This window comes from Euleptes europaea, chromosome 14 (genome assembly GCF_029931775.1).
Source record: "Euleptes europaea isolate rEulEur1 chromosome 14, rEulEur1.hap1, whole genome shotgun sequence".
Classification (NCBI taxonomy): domain Eukaryota; kingdom Metazoa; phylum Chordata; class Lepidosauria; order Squamata; family Sphaerodactylidae; genus Euleptes; species Euleptes europaea.
In genome coordinates this window covers 41,920,003-41,936,292 of record NC_079325.1, presented here as the reverse complement: position 1 = coordinate 41,936,292, position 16,290 = coordinate 41,920,003, and the positions used below count along the sequence as shown (strand labels likewise).

Sequence of the window (16,290 nt, the reverse complement as noted above, 5' to 3'; positions counted from 1 at the left end):
CAGGGTGTCAGGCTGAGGTCTTTCACATCACCTACTGCCCGGTCCTTTTTACCGGGGATGCTGGGGATTGAACCTGTGACCTCCTGCATGCAAAGCAGAGGCTTTTCCACTGAGCCACAGCCCCTCCCCATTATCATGTGATAATGCATGTGAAGGTCTTTTATAAATGTTAAGTACTAATTAATGGGGGCGGGGCTGAAGAGAGGGAGCTCTAGGGATATAAATATAGGGTTGAAAGAGAATGAGTGAAGCCTTCTTATTGGTCTAGGCATGCTTACATAATTGCTACATACGGCCTTCGCCCTCTTTTAATATACATCATAGGGTCAGATTCAAGTCCAGTAGCACCTTGGGGACCAACAAGACTTTTGGGGATTAAGCTTTTGAGAGTCAAAGAAAGCTAGCTGTTCTGCTGCAGACAAATGAGGCCACCGTCCTGAAACTGGTATCCTGCGGTTGACTTTCTGGCCTTGAGAACAGGAACCTCATTGGCTTCTTCTCTGTTGGGGAATCCACGCACAGTGACCTTTTAGCAGAGAGGCTAGCTGTGGCACCATGGGATGAATCATCCCTCAGTCTAAGCAGCACAACATTCCTCCATTTTATTCTCAGCATCCTCATTACAGCAGAGTGATAAATAAGAACCAGTCCTAGTTAACAATGTCCAAAGATGATGGACCTTTAAAAATTAAAGACATACCTTTAACAGGTCATATTGGAGGGGATCACTGAAATGGAGAGCCTTTGGAAGCAAGATGCATAATGAACTTGTGGAGCTTGCTACCAGAAGGTGTAGTGATGGCTGCTAGTTTAGATATCTTTTGAAAGGGGACTAGACAAATGGATAGCCCAGGCTAGCCTGATCTCAGAAACTAAGCAGAGTCAGCCCTGGGCGGTATTTGGATGGGTGACCACCAAGGAAGTCCAGGGTCGCTTCACAGAGGCAGGCAATAACAAACCGCCTCTGAATATCCCGTGCCTTGAAAATCCTATGGGTCACCATAAGTCGGCTGTGTCTTGAAGGCACACAAAAAGAGAAAGAGAGAAATTCATGAAAAAGAGATCCGTCAATGGCTACTAATTGTGATGGCTACATGGAACCTTCCATGTTCAGACGAGGGTGGGTTTGGCCTCTATGCATAGCTTGTGGGAATCAAGTTGCCGGGTCAGATAGCTGGTCTCATCCAGCAGAACTCTCTTCATTTAAAGGTAAAGGTCCCCTGTGCAAGCACCGGGTCATTCCTGACCCATGGGGTGATATCACATCCCGGCGTTTTCTAGGCAGACTTTGTTTACAGGGTGGTTTGCCAGTGCCTTCCCCAGTCATCTTCCCTTTATCCCCAGCAAGCTGGGTACTCATTTTACCGACCTTGGAAGGATGGAAGGCTGAGTCAACCTTGAGCCGGCTACCTGAAACCAACTTCCGCCGGGATCGAACTCAGGTTGTGAGCAGAGCTTGGACTGCAGCTTACCACTCTGCCCCACGGGGCTCTTCATCTTTTCATTTGGAGACCCGCATTTCTAAAGTAATGTTTCCTCTCTTGTCGCGCAGCTCATTTCCAGTGACGCTGATGGAGCTATCCAAAGAGCTGGCCGGTTCCGTGTGGAAAACGGCTCCATTGATGAGGTAGGAGAAGGTCTCCATTTTAAGGTCTTTTTTCACCCAGACTTGTTAGGCATTGGCTTTGTTACTGTGGGCAACTCTCCAGAGCTGTCTCTGCCATGCCGTAGCCCTTAGCTGGAGGATTCACTTTGCAGCTTGAAGCAATCTCTTGCTTGTTTTTAGGTTTGCTTGGCTTCAGGGGCAGTGTTGGTGCTGGGTTGCTACTCTGTGGTTCAGAGTTCAGCTGTCTCATGACTGAGATAGCCAGCAACACGGGCTCTGTTCACTGGCTCATTTCTGGACAAGAAGACACAGGCAAAGGGCTCTTTTGACCTCTTCCTTTCTATAATGCACAGCAGCAGAGGCTTTTGCATTATGCATTAAGCTGAGCCATGGGCAAAGGACTCTTCATTCACCACCTTTTATATAGGGGACAGCAAGAATGGCTTTGGCAGAACCCTCCTAAGTGCATCAGCTACTCGCTTCCATTTGCCTGAATCTTTGCTGAAGCTCGTGAATCAAGGGGAATGTCTTGCCAATGCTTCCCCTATTGCTTGCATTGAGAAGGAGGGTGGTTAAAGAGGCCTTTGCCCACGTATCAGTTTACATGGGGAAAAGTGGGTAATGCACATAATGTTGTTTGAGATCAAGGGCTGTGGTAGGCAGCAGATTGCACCTCTCAGCTGCCAGTTGCCAACATCTAAGTGTTTCAGAGGTCCTCTTCAGGAGCCATCCCACTCTGGTTTGTGTGTTTGTGTTGAGCGGGGAGAGTATAAAGGCCCCAGGCCAGGGGACACTCCCCCACTTCTTCGCCATGGACAAACGAATGCAAGGGAATGACACTTTAATTGCTCGATCGCATGGAGCAGCACAACTCACGCTATTGACAGTCCCACTCCAGCCAGGGAGGCCAAACTTGCCAGTTACCACCTCCATCAGACATGGGTTTTTCAGCCATTGTTTCAGGCTGCTGCACCCTTCCTGCAGGGTTAAACCTTGAGGTGGCTGTCCCGGGATCCATGTTTGTATTTCTGGGCAGGAATGCTGCCTCCCCAATCCCAGAGAGGTCCTAGTTTCTCTAAACCACCAGGACTCCAGGCCTTATGACCTTCTCCTGGCCATTCCCAGTTCCTGCCCTTCTTAGCTTATTCCTAAAGAGACACTTTCTCCCAAAGAGACCTCTACACCAAAGGAGGCCTACTGCTGGCTGTGAGTCTCCCTGCCTGTTCCTTAACTACCTGTACAGACCTACCTTGCTTTTCCCTCTGCCCTGCCTCTGTGCTTCTGCCATCCTCCAGGGTCAGGGCGCTCAGGGGTGTAACAGACCAGCTCCTCCCCTTCTCTCCCAGGATCAGGGTACTCGAGGGTGTGATGGCGGGGAGATGAATGATTTCCTGGTTTTTCCTTCCCATTTCAGAATGCAGACTATGCCCCTGGTACGTGGCGCAGAACAGATGTGCACTTGGAAAACCCAGAATATCACACCAGATGGTACTTCAAGTATTTTCTAGGAAAAGGTAGTTTACGCTTCTTGGTGTGTGAGCATAAATGACTTAATATCTTTGAATAGTGGTTAATACCCGTTTCTCTTGCCTTGATTGGAGTAAGTGCCTTTCTGAGTGGTCCTTTTCAGCTCTGCGGGGACTTTGCACCTTTCACCCTGTTGTCGTATCAAGAATCTAGAGCTGATTCATCCATTATACAGTTTTGCATGGCCGGTGCCAACTGCTGGCATTTTGGGGCAGCTGCTAGAGCCCCCGGGCCATGGGCTGACCCCATAACAGCTGCAGCGATTTTCTCTCTCTCTCATAATGTGGAGTAGTCTAGGTGAGGAGGGTCACCCAGCGAAATTGGAAGGCACTAGATTCAGAACAGAGAAAAGAAAGCACCCCTTCACAGAATGCATGATAAATAATAATTATAATGACTTAGAGAATTCTCTGCTATCAGATGTGGCCATGTTCACTTAAAGGATTAGCCAAGCTCATGGGAGACGTGAAGTTCTTTGCAGCAGGCAGAGCTGCAAAAGGATAAACAACCATACGGGCACACCCTGGACTGCTATATGGGGTGTGCCACAGCTAAATGGAACCGCCAAGTTCAGAGGCAGGATATCTCTGAACACCATATGCTGGGAGAAAACAACGGCAGGAGGCTTTGGGTGGTTAGAGCTGGAGAAGCATTGAGGTTAAGTGGCTGACTGCCATCTTAAGCAGAGTTACACCCTTCTATGTCCATGCATGTCAGTGGGCTTAGAAGGCTGTAACTCTGCTGGGTACTATGAACCACCAGTTGGGATTCTGGCATTGTGTCTATTGTGGAGCCTCTGTGACATCCCTAGGTGACCTTAGGCAGGCCTTCTCAGCCTGTGGTATGGGGAGAATAATGTGCATGAATTGCTTTAAACATTCCAAAGCAATACATAAACGTGAAGCCTTTGTGAACGTCGCCATCAATAATCGTCTTCCTGAATATCCTGCAGGTGGACTTCTAGCATCTGGCTGGCCTCTGTTGGAAGTAGGATGCTAAGCTAGATGGACCCTGGGCTGAACCAGAAGGGCAGTGCTTGTATTCCTATGTTCTTCCTCTGAAATCTGCTACCTCAATCTGTCATTCTGCAGTGTTCCCCATATAGCAGTCCTGGGTGTGCCCATATGGCTGTTCATCCCTATGCAGCTCTGCCTGCTGCAAAGAACTTCATTTGGTACCAGACACACAGTGGATGTTGGATGGAGGCAGCATGCTATGGACTTGCAACAGGCAACATTTCTGTAGTCTTGCACATGATACTTTTGCATTTCCTGATGGGTGTTGTGTTTTCTTTCTAGTGCATCAGAACTATGTAGGCGCAGACGCAGAGAAGAATCCTTTCTTTCTATCTGTCGTGCTGTCTGACCAGAACAATCAGCGTGTTCCTCAATACCGTGCAATCCTCTGGAGAAAAACAGTAAGGGGCAAATAGCTGTTTTTGCTCTCTGTATTTAATATAATTAGCTCAGATTCTGGTGTTTTTCATGTAATCAGCTGGGAGATGCTGGAGTTTTAAGATGAAAAATTGCAACCCTCCCATTTTTCACCACCATATCTGTGTACTGGCGGCCCTTGAAGTCTTATTCACTCATTAGTATCCTGGACATATTTGTTAGCGTCTTCTTGGTCACGCAGAAAATCTGATATACTGTAGCATTTCTCTTCATTTCTTTCTCCTGTAGGGTACTCAGAAAATATGCCTCCCTTACAGTCCTACAAAAACTCTATCTGTGAAATCTATTTTAAGGTAAGATAGCCATAGTCTATTCATGGCGTGCGTTGCTTCCGGCCTGAACAAAACAAGGCACACCTCTGTGTGATTCTAAAAGAGTTGCAGTTAAGAGCTGTGGATCATGCATTCCTCCCCCCCAAAAAAAAACCTCTTCCCTCCCTTCTCAGCATTACAGCAGCACTGATATTAATCATGGTCAATGTGGACCAGGTCCCATGTTAAAAAAATATTGTTAACCAGCTTCAAACTGTATTTAAACCTGGGGGGTTACCGCATTATGTAGTCCCAGGGATGTATTAAGAGTTTGAAAACATTATAAAAAATACTGTTCGCACTTTCTATGTATTCCCACCGATGTATTAAGAGTTTGAAAATGTTATAAAAAATACTGTTCGTACTTTGTTTGGCCCCTTTAGCTGTGAAGACGTCACCATTTTTTAGCCATGGTATCCAAAACCCTTTTAAAGCGATGTTTTTATAACATTTTTAAACTCTTAATACATTGCTGGGAATACATAATGCGGTAACCCCCCTGGTTAAAAGAGAACCCTGGTTGTTATTAATGGTTAAAATCAGTGCTGTTGTAATGCTTAACCATGGTTAAGTCTGCCTAGGGATTTGATACTGGTAAGTGGACACTTGTGGGGAATGAATGTATGATTCCCATAGCTAACTTCCAAACTTTTAACTGTGGGTAAGATATCTTCAATCTTATGTCCGGCTCAAATCAGGAATCACTAAACTTCGATCATAATGTCTATTGCAGCTTGCAAGATTTGGTAGGATATATACAGAAGGGTCTTTTGTACACTAGTTAATAGTCATTGATAGTCCTATGAAACACTGACATTACATTTTTGTTGGCATTGCAGTGCCATGAATCTCGACAAATTTGAAAAAGGCCCTAGAGAAATTCTTCACCCTGAAATTCAGAAGGTAAGTTGCACCAAGTTTTCTGGGGAATATATTTCAGTATTCCTTTTCTCTGTCAAGACTTTATAGATTGTTGAGTACAACTAGTTTGATGTAAAGTTTGCACTCGGGGCATTTCCTTTTGTACTGGTTCCTTCAGCTGCGGTGGTTGAACATGCCATGACGTCACCACGGACTTATGGTGACCCTGTGGGGTTTTCAAGACGAGACATTCAGATGTGGTTCACCATTGCCTGCCTCTGTGTAGCCATCCTAGACTTCCTTGGCGGCCTCCCATCCAAGTACTCACAAGGGGTGACTCTGCTTAGCTTCTGAGGTCTGATGAAATCCGACCAGCCTGGGCCTGGGCAGCCTGGTCCAGGGCAGCCTGGTCCAGGGCAGCTCCTTCAGCTATATATCTGTAAAAACATTTAGGTGAGCGTTAACCTTTTGTGAAGCTTGTTCAGATGATTCCATGTGTATGTATATTGTGTATGCATATTGGATGTGAGCCGCTCTGAGCCCTGTCTAGGCAGGGAAAGTAGAAAAGAGCAAGAGTCCAGTACCACCTTAAAGACTAACAAAATTTCTGGCAGGATATGAGCTTTCATGAGCCACAGCTCACTTCTTCAGTATCTGGCAGGGTAGGAGCTTTTGTGAGCCCAGCTCACCTCTTCAGTATCTGAAGAAGTGAGCTGTGGCTCACGAAAGCTTATATCCTGCCAGAAATTTTGTTAGTCTTTAAGGTGCTGCTGGACTCTTTGCTCTTTCCTGCTGCTATTGGCAGACTATCACGGCTACCCATTGTGATCTATCTCTAGGCAGGGATCATCATTTTGCTTTCATGGCTTAAATTGATGAATTGAAATTGATTGCATTCATGGCTAAATTCTCAGACAGGGACTTTGCGTGCTGTGGTGACCGTGTTCCAGCTGAAAGTGCATATAAAAAAACTTTTAACAAATCCCAGAGGCTCTCTAGTTAAGGTCAAAATGCAATCAGTCCAAATCTACAAAAAAAAAACACTATTAAAAGTGACAACTGTCCTTTCAGACTTTCCCCCCAGTGCTCTCACATAGTTAATACTCAGGGTGGGGGACCTTTTAAAAAAAAAAATTACCTGTTCGGCTTATGCTTGAAAGATCTTTCAGGACTGAAGTGCCTTTCACCCTTCTGTTCCTAAAAATGCCCTTTTGGTTTTTAAAAATATGGATTATGCCAGGAAGAAACCACAATATTGTAGTGATCATTTTAGTGTCGATCAAACAGTGTAAAAAGTGACAAAGACTGGTATTTCTGTTTTGCCAGTATTTTTTTTAATCTAGGGAAATTCTACATAATCTAGGGAAATTCATTAACCTGTACCTTGGGGAGCAGTGCCTAACATGGGAAGAGAAGGTATTTGAGAAGGTACATACAGGGATGGAAGCAAAGTGGTGTGAGCTGCAGCCCATCACAAAAGGTTGAACAGCCCATCACAAAAGGTATCACAAAAGGTTGAACAGATGGCCCGAACATCTGCAGCTAGACTTGAGGGGCGGTTGCTGGGCATGATGCCAGAGCGGCAGGTGGTAAGGAACACCTTGTTACAGACCCACTTTTAATTAAATTTCTTCCTCTGTATTAAAAGACTGGTTTATAAATACTGTGGAAAACCCCATCCCTTGTGTTCTGATGTGCCTTTTGCATAGGATGTGATGGCTGAAAACTTAGGTCAGCCCCGTGATTTCTTTTAAAGCTGCCTACTTTTTAGAGGAATGTTAGTCTTAAATCTACAGCCTTTTCAGTGGCGGCCCCCGTGCTTCGGAAGAGCCTTGCGGAAGAAGCGCAAAGAGCTCCTTTGTTAACTCAATTCCACAGACAGTCCTATTTCAGCGAGGGTTCGGTTAAATGTAGGGCATCTTGTGGCCTTCTTTCCTGTGGCAAACAGCTGTGACTTGTCGCGTTGAATATATTTTTGTCTCCTCATCACGTCTTGGGAAGTGGGTAGTGTTAGGTGTATGAATCATTGCTTTATGGTTTTATGACTGTTTTTATGCATTTGATTGTAAGCCATTTCAAATGAAAGGGAGTCATACATTTTTTCCAGTATCTAAGACACTCTGCATGCACCCCTTAAGTGCAGTTTCAATCAGTGTCTATGCAACATGCCCAGTTGTTTCTCATCAGGGTCAGCCCAGTGATTTCTTTTAAAGCTGCCTGCTTTTTGGAGGTACATTAGTCTAAGATTCTACAGCCTTTTCAGTGGCAGCCCACACTTTGGAAGAGCCATGCAGAAGAAGTGCAAAGAGCTGTGTTAACTAGATTCCACAGGTCTAGTTCAGAGAGGGTTCAGTTAAATTTAGGACATCTTGTGGCCTTTTTTTCCTGTGGCAAACAGATTTTTAATGCACATGATACTTCCTGCTTCCTTCAATATCTATGCCGATCCCCAACTTCTTGGATTTATTAAAAAACATTTCATATCCTGAGACTTTCCCCTCTTCCCTCCAAAACGTTTAAGAGTCCACTGTGTAAGTTACTGATTCTTTGAGATTGCTTGAAGTGATATCTACATTCGTTAAGATAGCTTCAGAGGGTAGGTAGCCTTGTTATTCTGTAGTAGAAAAGCTAAATTTGAGTCCAGTGGCTCCTTAGAAACCAAGAAGATTTGGGAGGTATAAGCTTTTGAGAGTCAAAGCTTCCTTTGGTATCTGATGAAGGGAACTTCTACTCTCGAATGCTTATACTCTGGAAATCTTGTTGGTCTCTAAGGTGCTACTAAACTTGAATCTAGCTCTTCTACATACATTCAATATCTTACCGGGGAAGTTTTTAACTTACATTCCCTGGGTATTTTTTCCAGATCTAACCTTTCCTACCAACATTTTGATACTTATATAGATGTAATAATGGAGACAAAGGGCAACCCGATCTCACACCTTGTGGTAGTGAATTTGTTTTGCAATGTTTCACCCTTCATGTGTGTTCAACATGTCCTTTGTATGTTGTGATCATGAGAACACCACTGTGACATCCCCATGGTCTATTGTTACTTAGGCACAGGCGGAATTGCTCTTTGGCTGTCAATCCTAGCATGCAAATTAAATGCATGTGCATGGTTTCTCTTACTTTGCATAATTTATTCTTCTTTGTACAGGCATCTGAAGCTGTACCCGCTGACCATCAGAAATTCAGTTTGGCCGCAGTCTGTCTTCTGAGATTTCAGCAGTTACTGCCTAACACTTTCAATAATTTCTTCACAGGCACGAGAACTACTAACTTGCTTGTTTTTTATTACAGTAATGAGATGCTTCAAAAACTGAATTCTGTAGATATTACCATATTCTGTAGCTTTTCTGTGCTCCTGTGAAATCACAGCAGGCACACATCCTGTCCTGTGCAGATCTGTTAATATGCAATAGTTATGCCTTAGGGATCATATTCACTGGTTTTTATGGACTCTCTTCTCGTTTTACTGTGAGCACATTGGAAACTGTGGGTGGGAAGAGTTTTTTAATTAATGTAGAGGCTAAATACATTTCTTTCTCTTTCTCCCTCCCCCAGGATTTATTGGTTCTGGAAGAGCAAGAGGTAAGGCACAGACCAATCCTTTTGAGTTCCTAGTCGCTTATTCAGCAAACATGGTTTTCTGTTTGGAATCCTGCCTCATTCCAATTTGTAGGCTATGTGTTTTTTGTAGGTTTACCCTCAAGCAAACCCTTGGGAGCTACTTCTGAGATTCAACCTATGTGTGCCATCATATTTGTTGCATAAGAATGCCAGTCAGGGATGCGGAACCAGCTCTAGTTTATTGCAGTTCACAGATCCGTTCTGACAGCAGTCACACACAATACTCACATTGGAAAATGTACTTGCTCACATCGCCATATGAGGCCATCATGCGCGCTCAAAGGATGCCACAGAAAACAGCAAAGGTTGAGGATGCTGCTGGAAATGGCTTGCCTGTCTCATTTTCTCCTCTGTCTCCTGTAGAAAGTGTTGGGGACACATACCCCATGATATGACATCATATATTTAATCTCTGCCCCCTCTGGGGTGGAGAAACTGATGACATAATGGGATAAGGATTTCTGCGCAGCCTCTGAGGGGAGAGAACTTTGACCCGGGGGCCCTGTTTTTGGCAGCCAACTATATGATGGACATCACATATGGTTCTGTCCTGAGGCAGGATTCAGAGGTGGAGGTGGGCTCAGGTCATATTCCCACCTCCTCCCCTCCTTCTACTTCATCATGTTCTGAAGAACTAATTGGCAAACTGGCAGATAATCAGTGAGGGAGAGAGAGAGAGATCTTGTAAAATTTTTATTGATGTGTCTCCTTCTTCTTCCTCTAATATTCTCTGTCCCATATATCTGTTCAGTTCAATTGTGGGTCTTCCTAGGGTTCATAGACTGATCTATTTCATTTAAAATAGCTGGTAACTCACCCTCAGCCCCCCGGAGTGGGAGTGGGGCCATAAATCAAAGTGAAGAAGTTGGTGCCGACACAGAGATGACTCATGGGAGCCATCCATGTCTGAGGCACAGAATGGCAGTCTGAGCCACGCAAACCATAATTGAGCGTCTGCAGTCCCTCGTAACAATAACAGTTGTGGGTTTGTACGTGCCGCAGAATGTCTAAAATTGAAGAGCTTCCATTTAAGAAGAATAAAAAGAAGAAGAATTGGTTTTGATATGCCGACTTTCTCTACCACTTAAGGAAGAATCAAACCGGCTTACAATCACCTTCCCTTCCCCTCCCCACAACAGACACCCTGTGGGGTAGGTGGGGCTGAGAGAGCTCAAAGAGAGCTGTGATAACCCAAGGTCACCCAGCTGGCTTCATGTGTAGGAGTGGGGAAACACATCCAGTTCACCAGATTAGCCTCTGCCGCTCATGTGGAGTAGGGAATCAGACCCGGTTCTCCAGATTAGAGCCCACCGCTCCAAACCACTGCTCTTAACCACTACACCACGCAGTGGTATAGAGAGATGGATGTGTTTTAGATCTCCAGTTGGGAACCAAGGCGCTCCTCCTAAGTGCTGCCTGTTTGGAATGAATGCACCCTGGCTTGCAGAGGGGTCAGCAAGAAAGGGAACCGTCCAGAAGTGCAGAGGCCGGGAGGCCTCCCTCAGCAGTGAGTCACCCAAGCTGAAGGAGTACAGCAAGTGTGGGAGCTTGATGTCAGGCAGTGGCAGGCGGTCAACAACCTTTTCTTTCATGAGAGGTACTTCAGAGTAATGGAAAACATTCGGAGCTACTTCCCCCCTTCCCCAGCCTGTTACCAAGTTTGTTCTGCCCTAGAACAGTACACGGACTAGGAAGGGCACCAGAAATGAAGCTAAGTAGCACAGAGAAAAATCCTGTGAAATTGAAGCTTTTAAAAACCTAGCTCAGATACATTCACAGACTCTTCCTGGGTCTTCTGGGGGCTTCAGAAGTTGTACTGCAGCAGCCGGTGAGCTGATAGTAGCAACCTGTTGGAGACCCCTGCACTAAACCAAGTCAGATTTCCAGGGCCAGGAAGATTCTGGCCCATGGTCCTCGTACCTTGCCTTGAAATGCCTTCTTTTAGCATAGGGAAGACTGTAATTCAAATCCCCACTCAGCCGTGAACTCACTGCAGGTGACTTTGGGTTGGTCAGCTTTCTCATATTAACCTAACGGTGGCGTTTTCCAGACAGCCTTAATGTTCTAGTTTCATTTCCCTTCGTTACCATTTCCCCCCCTCGTTTCCATACAATTCATTAGCAATCCCTTGTTGTCCCAATTTTCTACCTTTCCCCCGCTCCTTCTGAAACCTCCAGGTATCAGAAAGAGCAAGGAAACTGTTCAAAACCAGGAAAACAAGGGATTGCGGTCTCTGATTGTCCATTTGATGCTGTCATTTTTTCATTGTAAACTGCTTTGAATGTTTAAAAAATAAAAGCAGTCTATGTATTTGATAAAATAAGGAGTCTGTCTGGCTCACCCTATAATAACACGCTGTTCTTCTATTTTTCAGGGCTCAGTCAATTTTAAGTTTGGAGTTCTTTATGCCAAAGACGGACAGCTAACAGATGATGAAATGTTCAGCAATGGTGAGTCTGCTACTGATGAACGTTGATCCCTTGGCAGTCAGGCAGATGAGTGCTCTGGGTTTGTCTGAATTTTATTTATTTCACTTATTTATTAGTTGGGTTTCTATCCCGCCCTCCCCGGCCAAGGCTGGGCTCAGGGCGGGTAACAACATTAGAACCCATACATACACTAAAACCGTAATGTATCAATATTAAAAACCAGTAAACATAAATGGTATTAAAACAGCATAGAACAATATAAAACAACCGATGGCGCACAATTACAGCCTACTCCTGAGCTGTGCAGGCGAAAGTTCTTTGGAGCCATGCAAAGGCCCGTGTTGGCATCTGCACCACGTGCGCCGGCGGCCGGGCCACTTATGCCGCCCTGACTGGTACAGGTGCCGGCATTAGCCACGCACACCAGACTGTCTGCGCTGACGCGGCAGCACAACCCTGGGATGTGGGCCTCGAAGTATTCCAGGGGCGCAGCTGCCTTCAGGCCGAGAACACCCCCTTTGCCCTTACTTGCATTTGCATCACCTTTTTTAGGCGGCATGGTGCCATGGGCCCTGCCTTGGGAGCTGAGGACTCGGAGGACTCTGAAGCTGAAGTGGAGGAACAGGTTGCCTCTGGGCCTTCAGTACCTCCATTGCAGTCAGTAGCACAGGAGCCTGAAACAACTCAGCAGCAACCACAGCTAGGCAGAGAGATGGAACAAGGGCAGACAGACGCTACTCTTCCCCCAACCCCTGCAGCGGAAGCTGAGAATGGCAGCCCTCCAAGCTCACCTGAACCTGATAGGCGTATCAGGACTCGGCAATGTGTGATTTTGCAGGGTAAAAGGAGAAGTGCTCGCTTGGAGAGGCTAAGCAGACAGAGAACTGGTGCTGAGTCATTTCAGGATGAAGCCTAGCTTGGAAGTGCACTGACTGATAAAGGCAGTGCAGGCATGCTTTCACTTTGCGGAAGCAACCGTGCAGTTTCTCTGTGTTCCTGCTACCGCCCATGATTGATCTTTCCGGCCGTGACTCCTGCCTGCTTTGACGACGCCTCTGACATCTGACCTTGGTAGATAGCATAATCTTTGTTGCCTGCTCCGAAGGGGGCTAAATACCTCCCGCACGTCTGAGGATTGCGGGCACCGCCCAGCCCTTGGCCTACGCCGGCACACATAGCCCCGTGGAACGGTATGGAGCAGTTCCACCGGGCTTACAAGTAAGGGCAGCTTTCTGCCTTCGGGGGGGACGGGGGGCTGAATCCTCCTTTGGAGGCGGAGGCGCTGCACTGCCTCCAGCCACCAGCGCAGCCCCTCCTCTCTGGAGGAGAGGCTCACCAGTCTGACAGTACCCCATATAATTCATAAAATGAAAAAGGATGGGGTGGTAGTGGTAGGGAGGCCAGTATGGGGGTGGGGGAAGGAAGTGTGTGTGTGCACCAGCATGGTGGCCTTCTTCAGCCTGGAGGACTGGATCCACTCTGGTTGAGCTGCTGGGAGCCAGACTCTACTTTCCAGGTCATGGGGTCAACAGGAAGGCGGGTATGGTTCCCTAGTGTAAAAAAGTTGGCAGGTGCCCTCCCAGTGCAAAAGGAGAGGACACCCCCCTCCCCAAGACACTGATTCTGTATGGATTATTACAGAGTGACATGAGCAGAAGAGAAGTCTTGACTCCAAGGAAATTATCATCTTGCAAGGGGTAGGGGAGAAAACAGAGAAATGGGGGTTGAATGTGTGCAAATGCAGTTACACATATTTAGGCTTTATAATGAAACGAGTTGTCTTCCAAAGCCAGGAATTCTTCTGGCAATCATCTATGCATAGAACTTGGGCAAAACTGGCCTAATTTTTGGACATTCAGTAGTACTTCTGGTGTTCAGTAGTGGAAAGGTTGCAAGTTACCATCCATGAGTTAAACAAACTCCTCTTGACCCTTTCTCTGCTACCTTCTGCTGCCCCAAAGTCTTCTCATCTTTTCACTGTCTCTGCCCATTCTCCTTTGCTTCATGTATGCCTGGGACATCCCCTGGGCATCTTCAGGATATTTCATCTTTCTACCCCTACATCCCATCTTAAAGCTCACTTTCCCTAGGAGGACTAACCTCTTGGCCCTCATTCCTCACTGAAACATATCCAAAGTACATGTAACTGCTCTCGTTCACATTAATCTTACCCTCCCTTTCCATAGTTATCCGTTTAAATTGTCTTTGCTTATAGGTGTTCCTCCAGGGAGCCCAGAGCAACCTACAGGGAGCTGTCCCATTTGTTTATGTCTATCCTGCTCTGCCCCTGGTCACCGAGTGGCTTACATGGCTTTCACCAAACATAAAAACTCCAGCATACAAAACTGGCTTACCCCAAGCATCTAGCTCAGCAGCATCTGCTCTGATTGGCAACAACTTTCTGGCTGAGAGAGGTTATTGCTGCCATCTGAGATCCTTTACGTGGGAATCAAACCTGAGACCCTCTGCCGGTGCTCCAACCCCACCCTGCAGCCTCGAGGATGGATCCAGCTGGAGGCGGCCCCTTGCGAAATGGCCATTTTGTTGAAGGGCTGCTGCAGAGCAGGTGGGAAGCAGCCCTGTCCCAGCTGTAATGGTGGAAGTAGGTGTATCTTCAGCATTGGAAGACAAAAGAAGCTGCGTTGGTCTATAGCCAACAAAAAGGGCCATGTAATGAATAAATAAATAAATAAATATTATTTGCGGCTAGTATGCCAGATAAAACAGGTAAAACAGAAACTGACCATACAGAGTAGATGTTTACAACCAAGGGCAAAAAAATTAGGAATCACCCAATTTTACAATTCCACAGATTAAGGATGTACATTAAGGCGACGTAGCTTCATTGCTACTGCACAATATTTTGCAGCCTGGGTGGTGATTGGTGAGCTGTCTCCCAGCAGAAACCTTTTGGTCCATTCACCCTCACCCTCATCACCAGAGCCCATTTCCCTAATCAAAGGGGCAATAATATTGAAGCAGGTTGACTTGTAGAGGGGACATCTGAAAAATACATGCTCAATGGTTTCCAGCCCCTCTGTGTTACATTGGCACAGTCTCGCCACCCTGGGGATCTTCTTAAATCTCTAATGCCTTTTATCATGAGAGCCGGTGTGGTGTAGTGGTTAAGGGGTCGGACTAAATCCCTACTCGCGCCATGGAAGCTTGCTGGGTGACCTTGCCCTGACCCTGGCTAGTGTTTGGATGGGAAACCTCCAAGGAATACCAGGGTCGTGGCGAGGAGGCAGGCAAACCACCTCCGAACGTCTCTTGCCTTGAAAACCCTACGGGTTTGCCATAAGTCAACTGTGACTTGACGGCAGCAAACAACAACAACACCTTTCATCAAGGCCAACCCAAATAATATGAAATGGTGCACAAGCTTTTGAGTTCTCCAAAACTGTTTTTCAGGCTGGGGGGTTGGGTGGGAAGGCTCTTTCAGGTCATGATCATAAGGCTCCTTTGTTGGCGTCCTGTGTAGGCCGCTTTGCTGACTTCAGTGGGCACAGGGTGTGATCGGGATCAGGCTGTGTACTCTTTGCATGCTGAGAACAAGACGCAAAAGAACTGAAAGCCCTCCATCATGAAACATAGCAAGCAATAGTGAAACAAATGTCTTCGGAGAGTGCTGGGCTTGCTGGGGAGCCACTGTATTTGTTCTTGCTTTCAAAATTTAGATTTCAAACTCTTGGGGGCAGGGGATCAGTCTGACTGTCTGTCTGTCTCTCTCAGCTGCATTTCTCTGTAAATAGCACTGAACATATTGATGACATCCTATTCTAAATATTTATTCTATTCTATAAATTTGTCTGTGCCTGTTGGGCTTTCCCACCAAAAGATGTCACAGTTATCATAAGCAAGCTTCTCACTCATACGTTTATTGTTAATTTTAGCCAGCTCTACTGGGCGGCAAACACACAGCTGGCTCCCCGGTTTCTTGAGAACTCTGGTTTTCCCACATACTAAAAAATTCCCGCTGACAGCTGAGGCAGCGGATTCATTCTATCCCTTCTAAGTGTCTCTGCGTGTCTTGGCATCCGTTTTCTCTACTCATCTCTAAACGACGACAAGAAATATTTAAGCGTCAGACTCGGAACATTTTGTGTTCCTCTGACTAAAAGCTCTGGCAGGCTCTTAATGCTTTGGTTATATTTGCAAAGCCAGTTTGACATATTTGTGTTCACAACAGCCAAAATGAAAAGGAAGAAACACCATCCATTTCTCGCCCACCCCCAGTTTGTCTGTCCTCATTTCTCATGTCTGTTTATCTCATTCTCAAGAGCTTGCACTGCAATATGGCGGGAAGCCTCTTGAGCACAAAACAAGCCGAGAAGAGGCTGTGGCTCAAGGTTAGGCCACCCGATTTGCATGCAGGAAGGTCCCAGGTTTAATCCCCAGCATCTCCAGTGAAAGGCTCTCGGGTAACAAATGAAGGAAAAGACTTTTCTTTGGCTCAGAATCAGGAGAGCTGC

The 16,290-nt window shown here is 46.1% G+C and overlaps 1 protein-coding gene across 1 annotated transcript in view; it reads left to right on the top strand.

Moving 5' to 3' along the window:
* GARNL3 (GTPase activating Rap/RanGAP domain like 3) overlaps positions 1–16,290 on the top strand; it is an 85,320-nt gene that overhangs the window by 32,112 nt on the left and 36,918 nt on the right. The window contains exons 2-8 of the mRNA XM_056860348.1: positions 1,553–1,627; positions 3,021–3,120; positions 4,432–4,550; positions 4,816–4,880; positions 5,738–5,801; positions 9,324–9,350; positions 11,764–11,839. Coding sequence (XP_056716326.1) covers positions 1,553–1,627; positions 3,021–3,120; positions 4,432–4,550; positions 4,816–4,880; positions 5,738–5,801; positions 9,324–9,350; positions 11,764–11,839 — 526 coding nt within the window. The remainder of the gene's footprint in view (positions 1–1,552; positions 1,628–3,020; positions 3,121–4,431; positions 4,551–4,815; positions 4,881–5,737; positions 5,802–9,323; positions 9,351–11,763; positions 11,840–16,290) is intronic.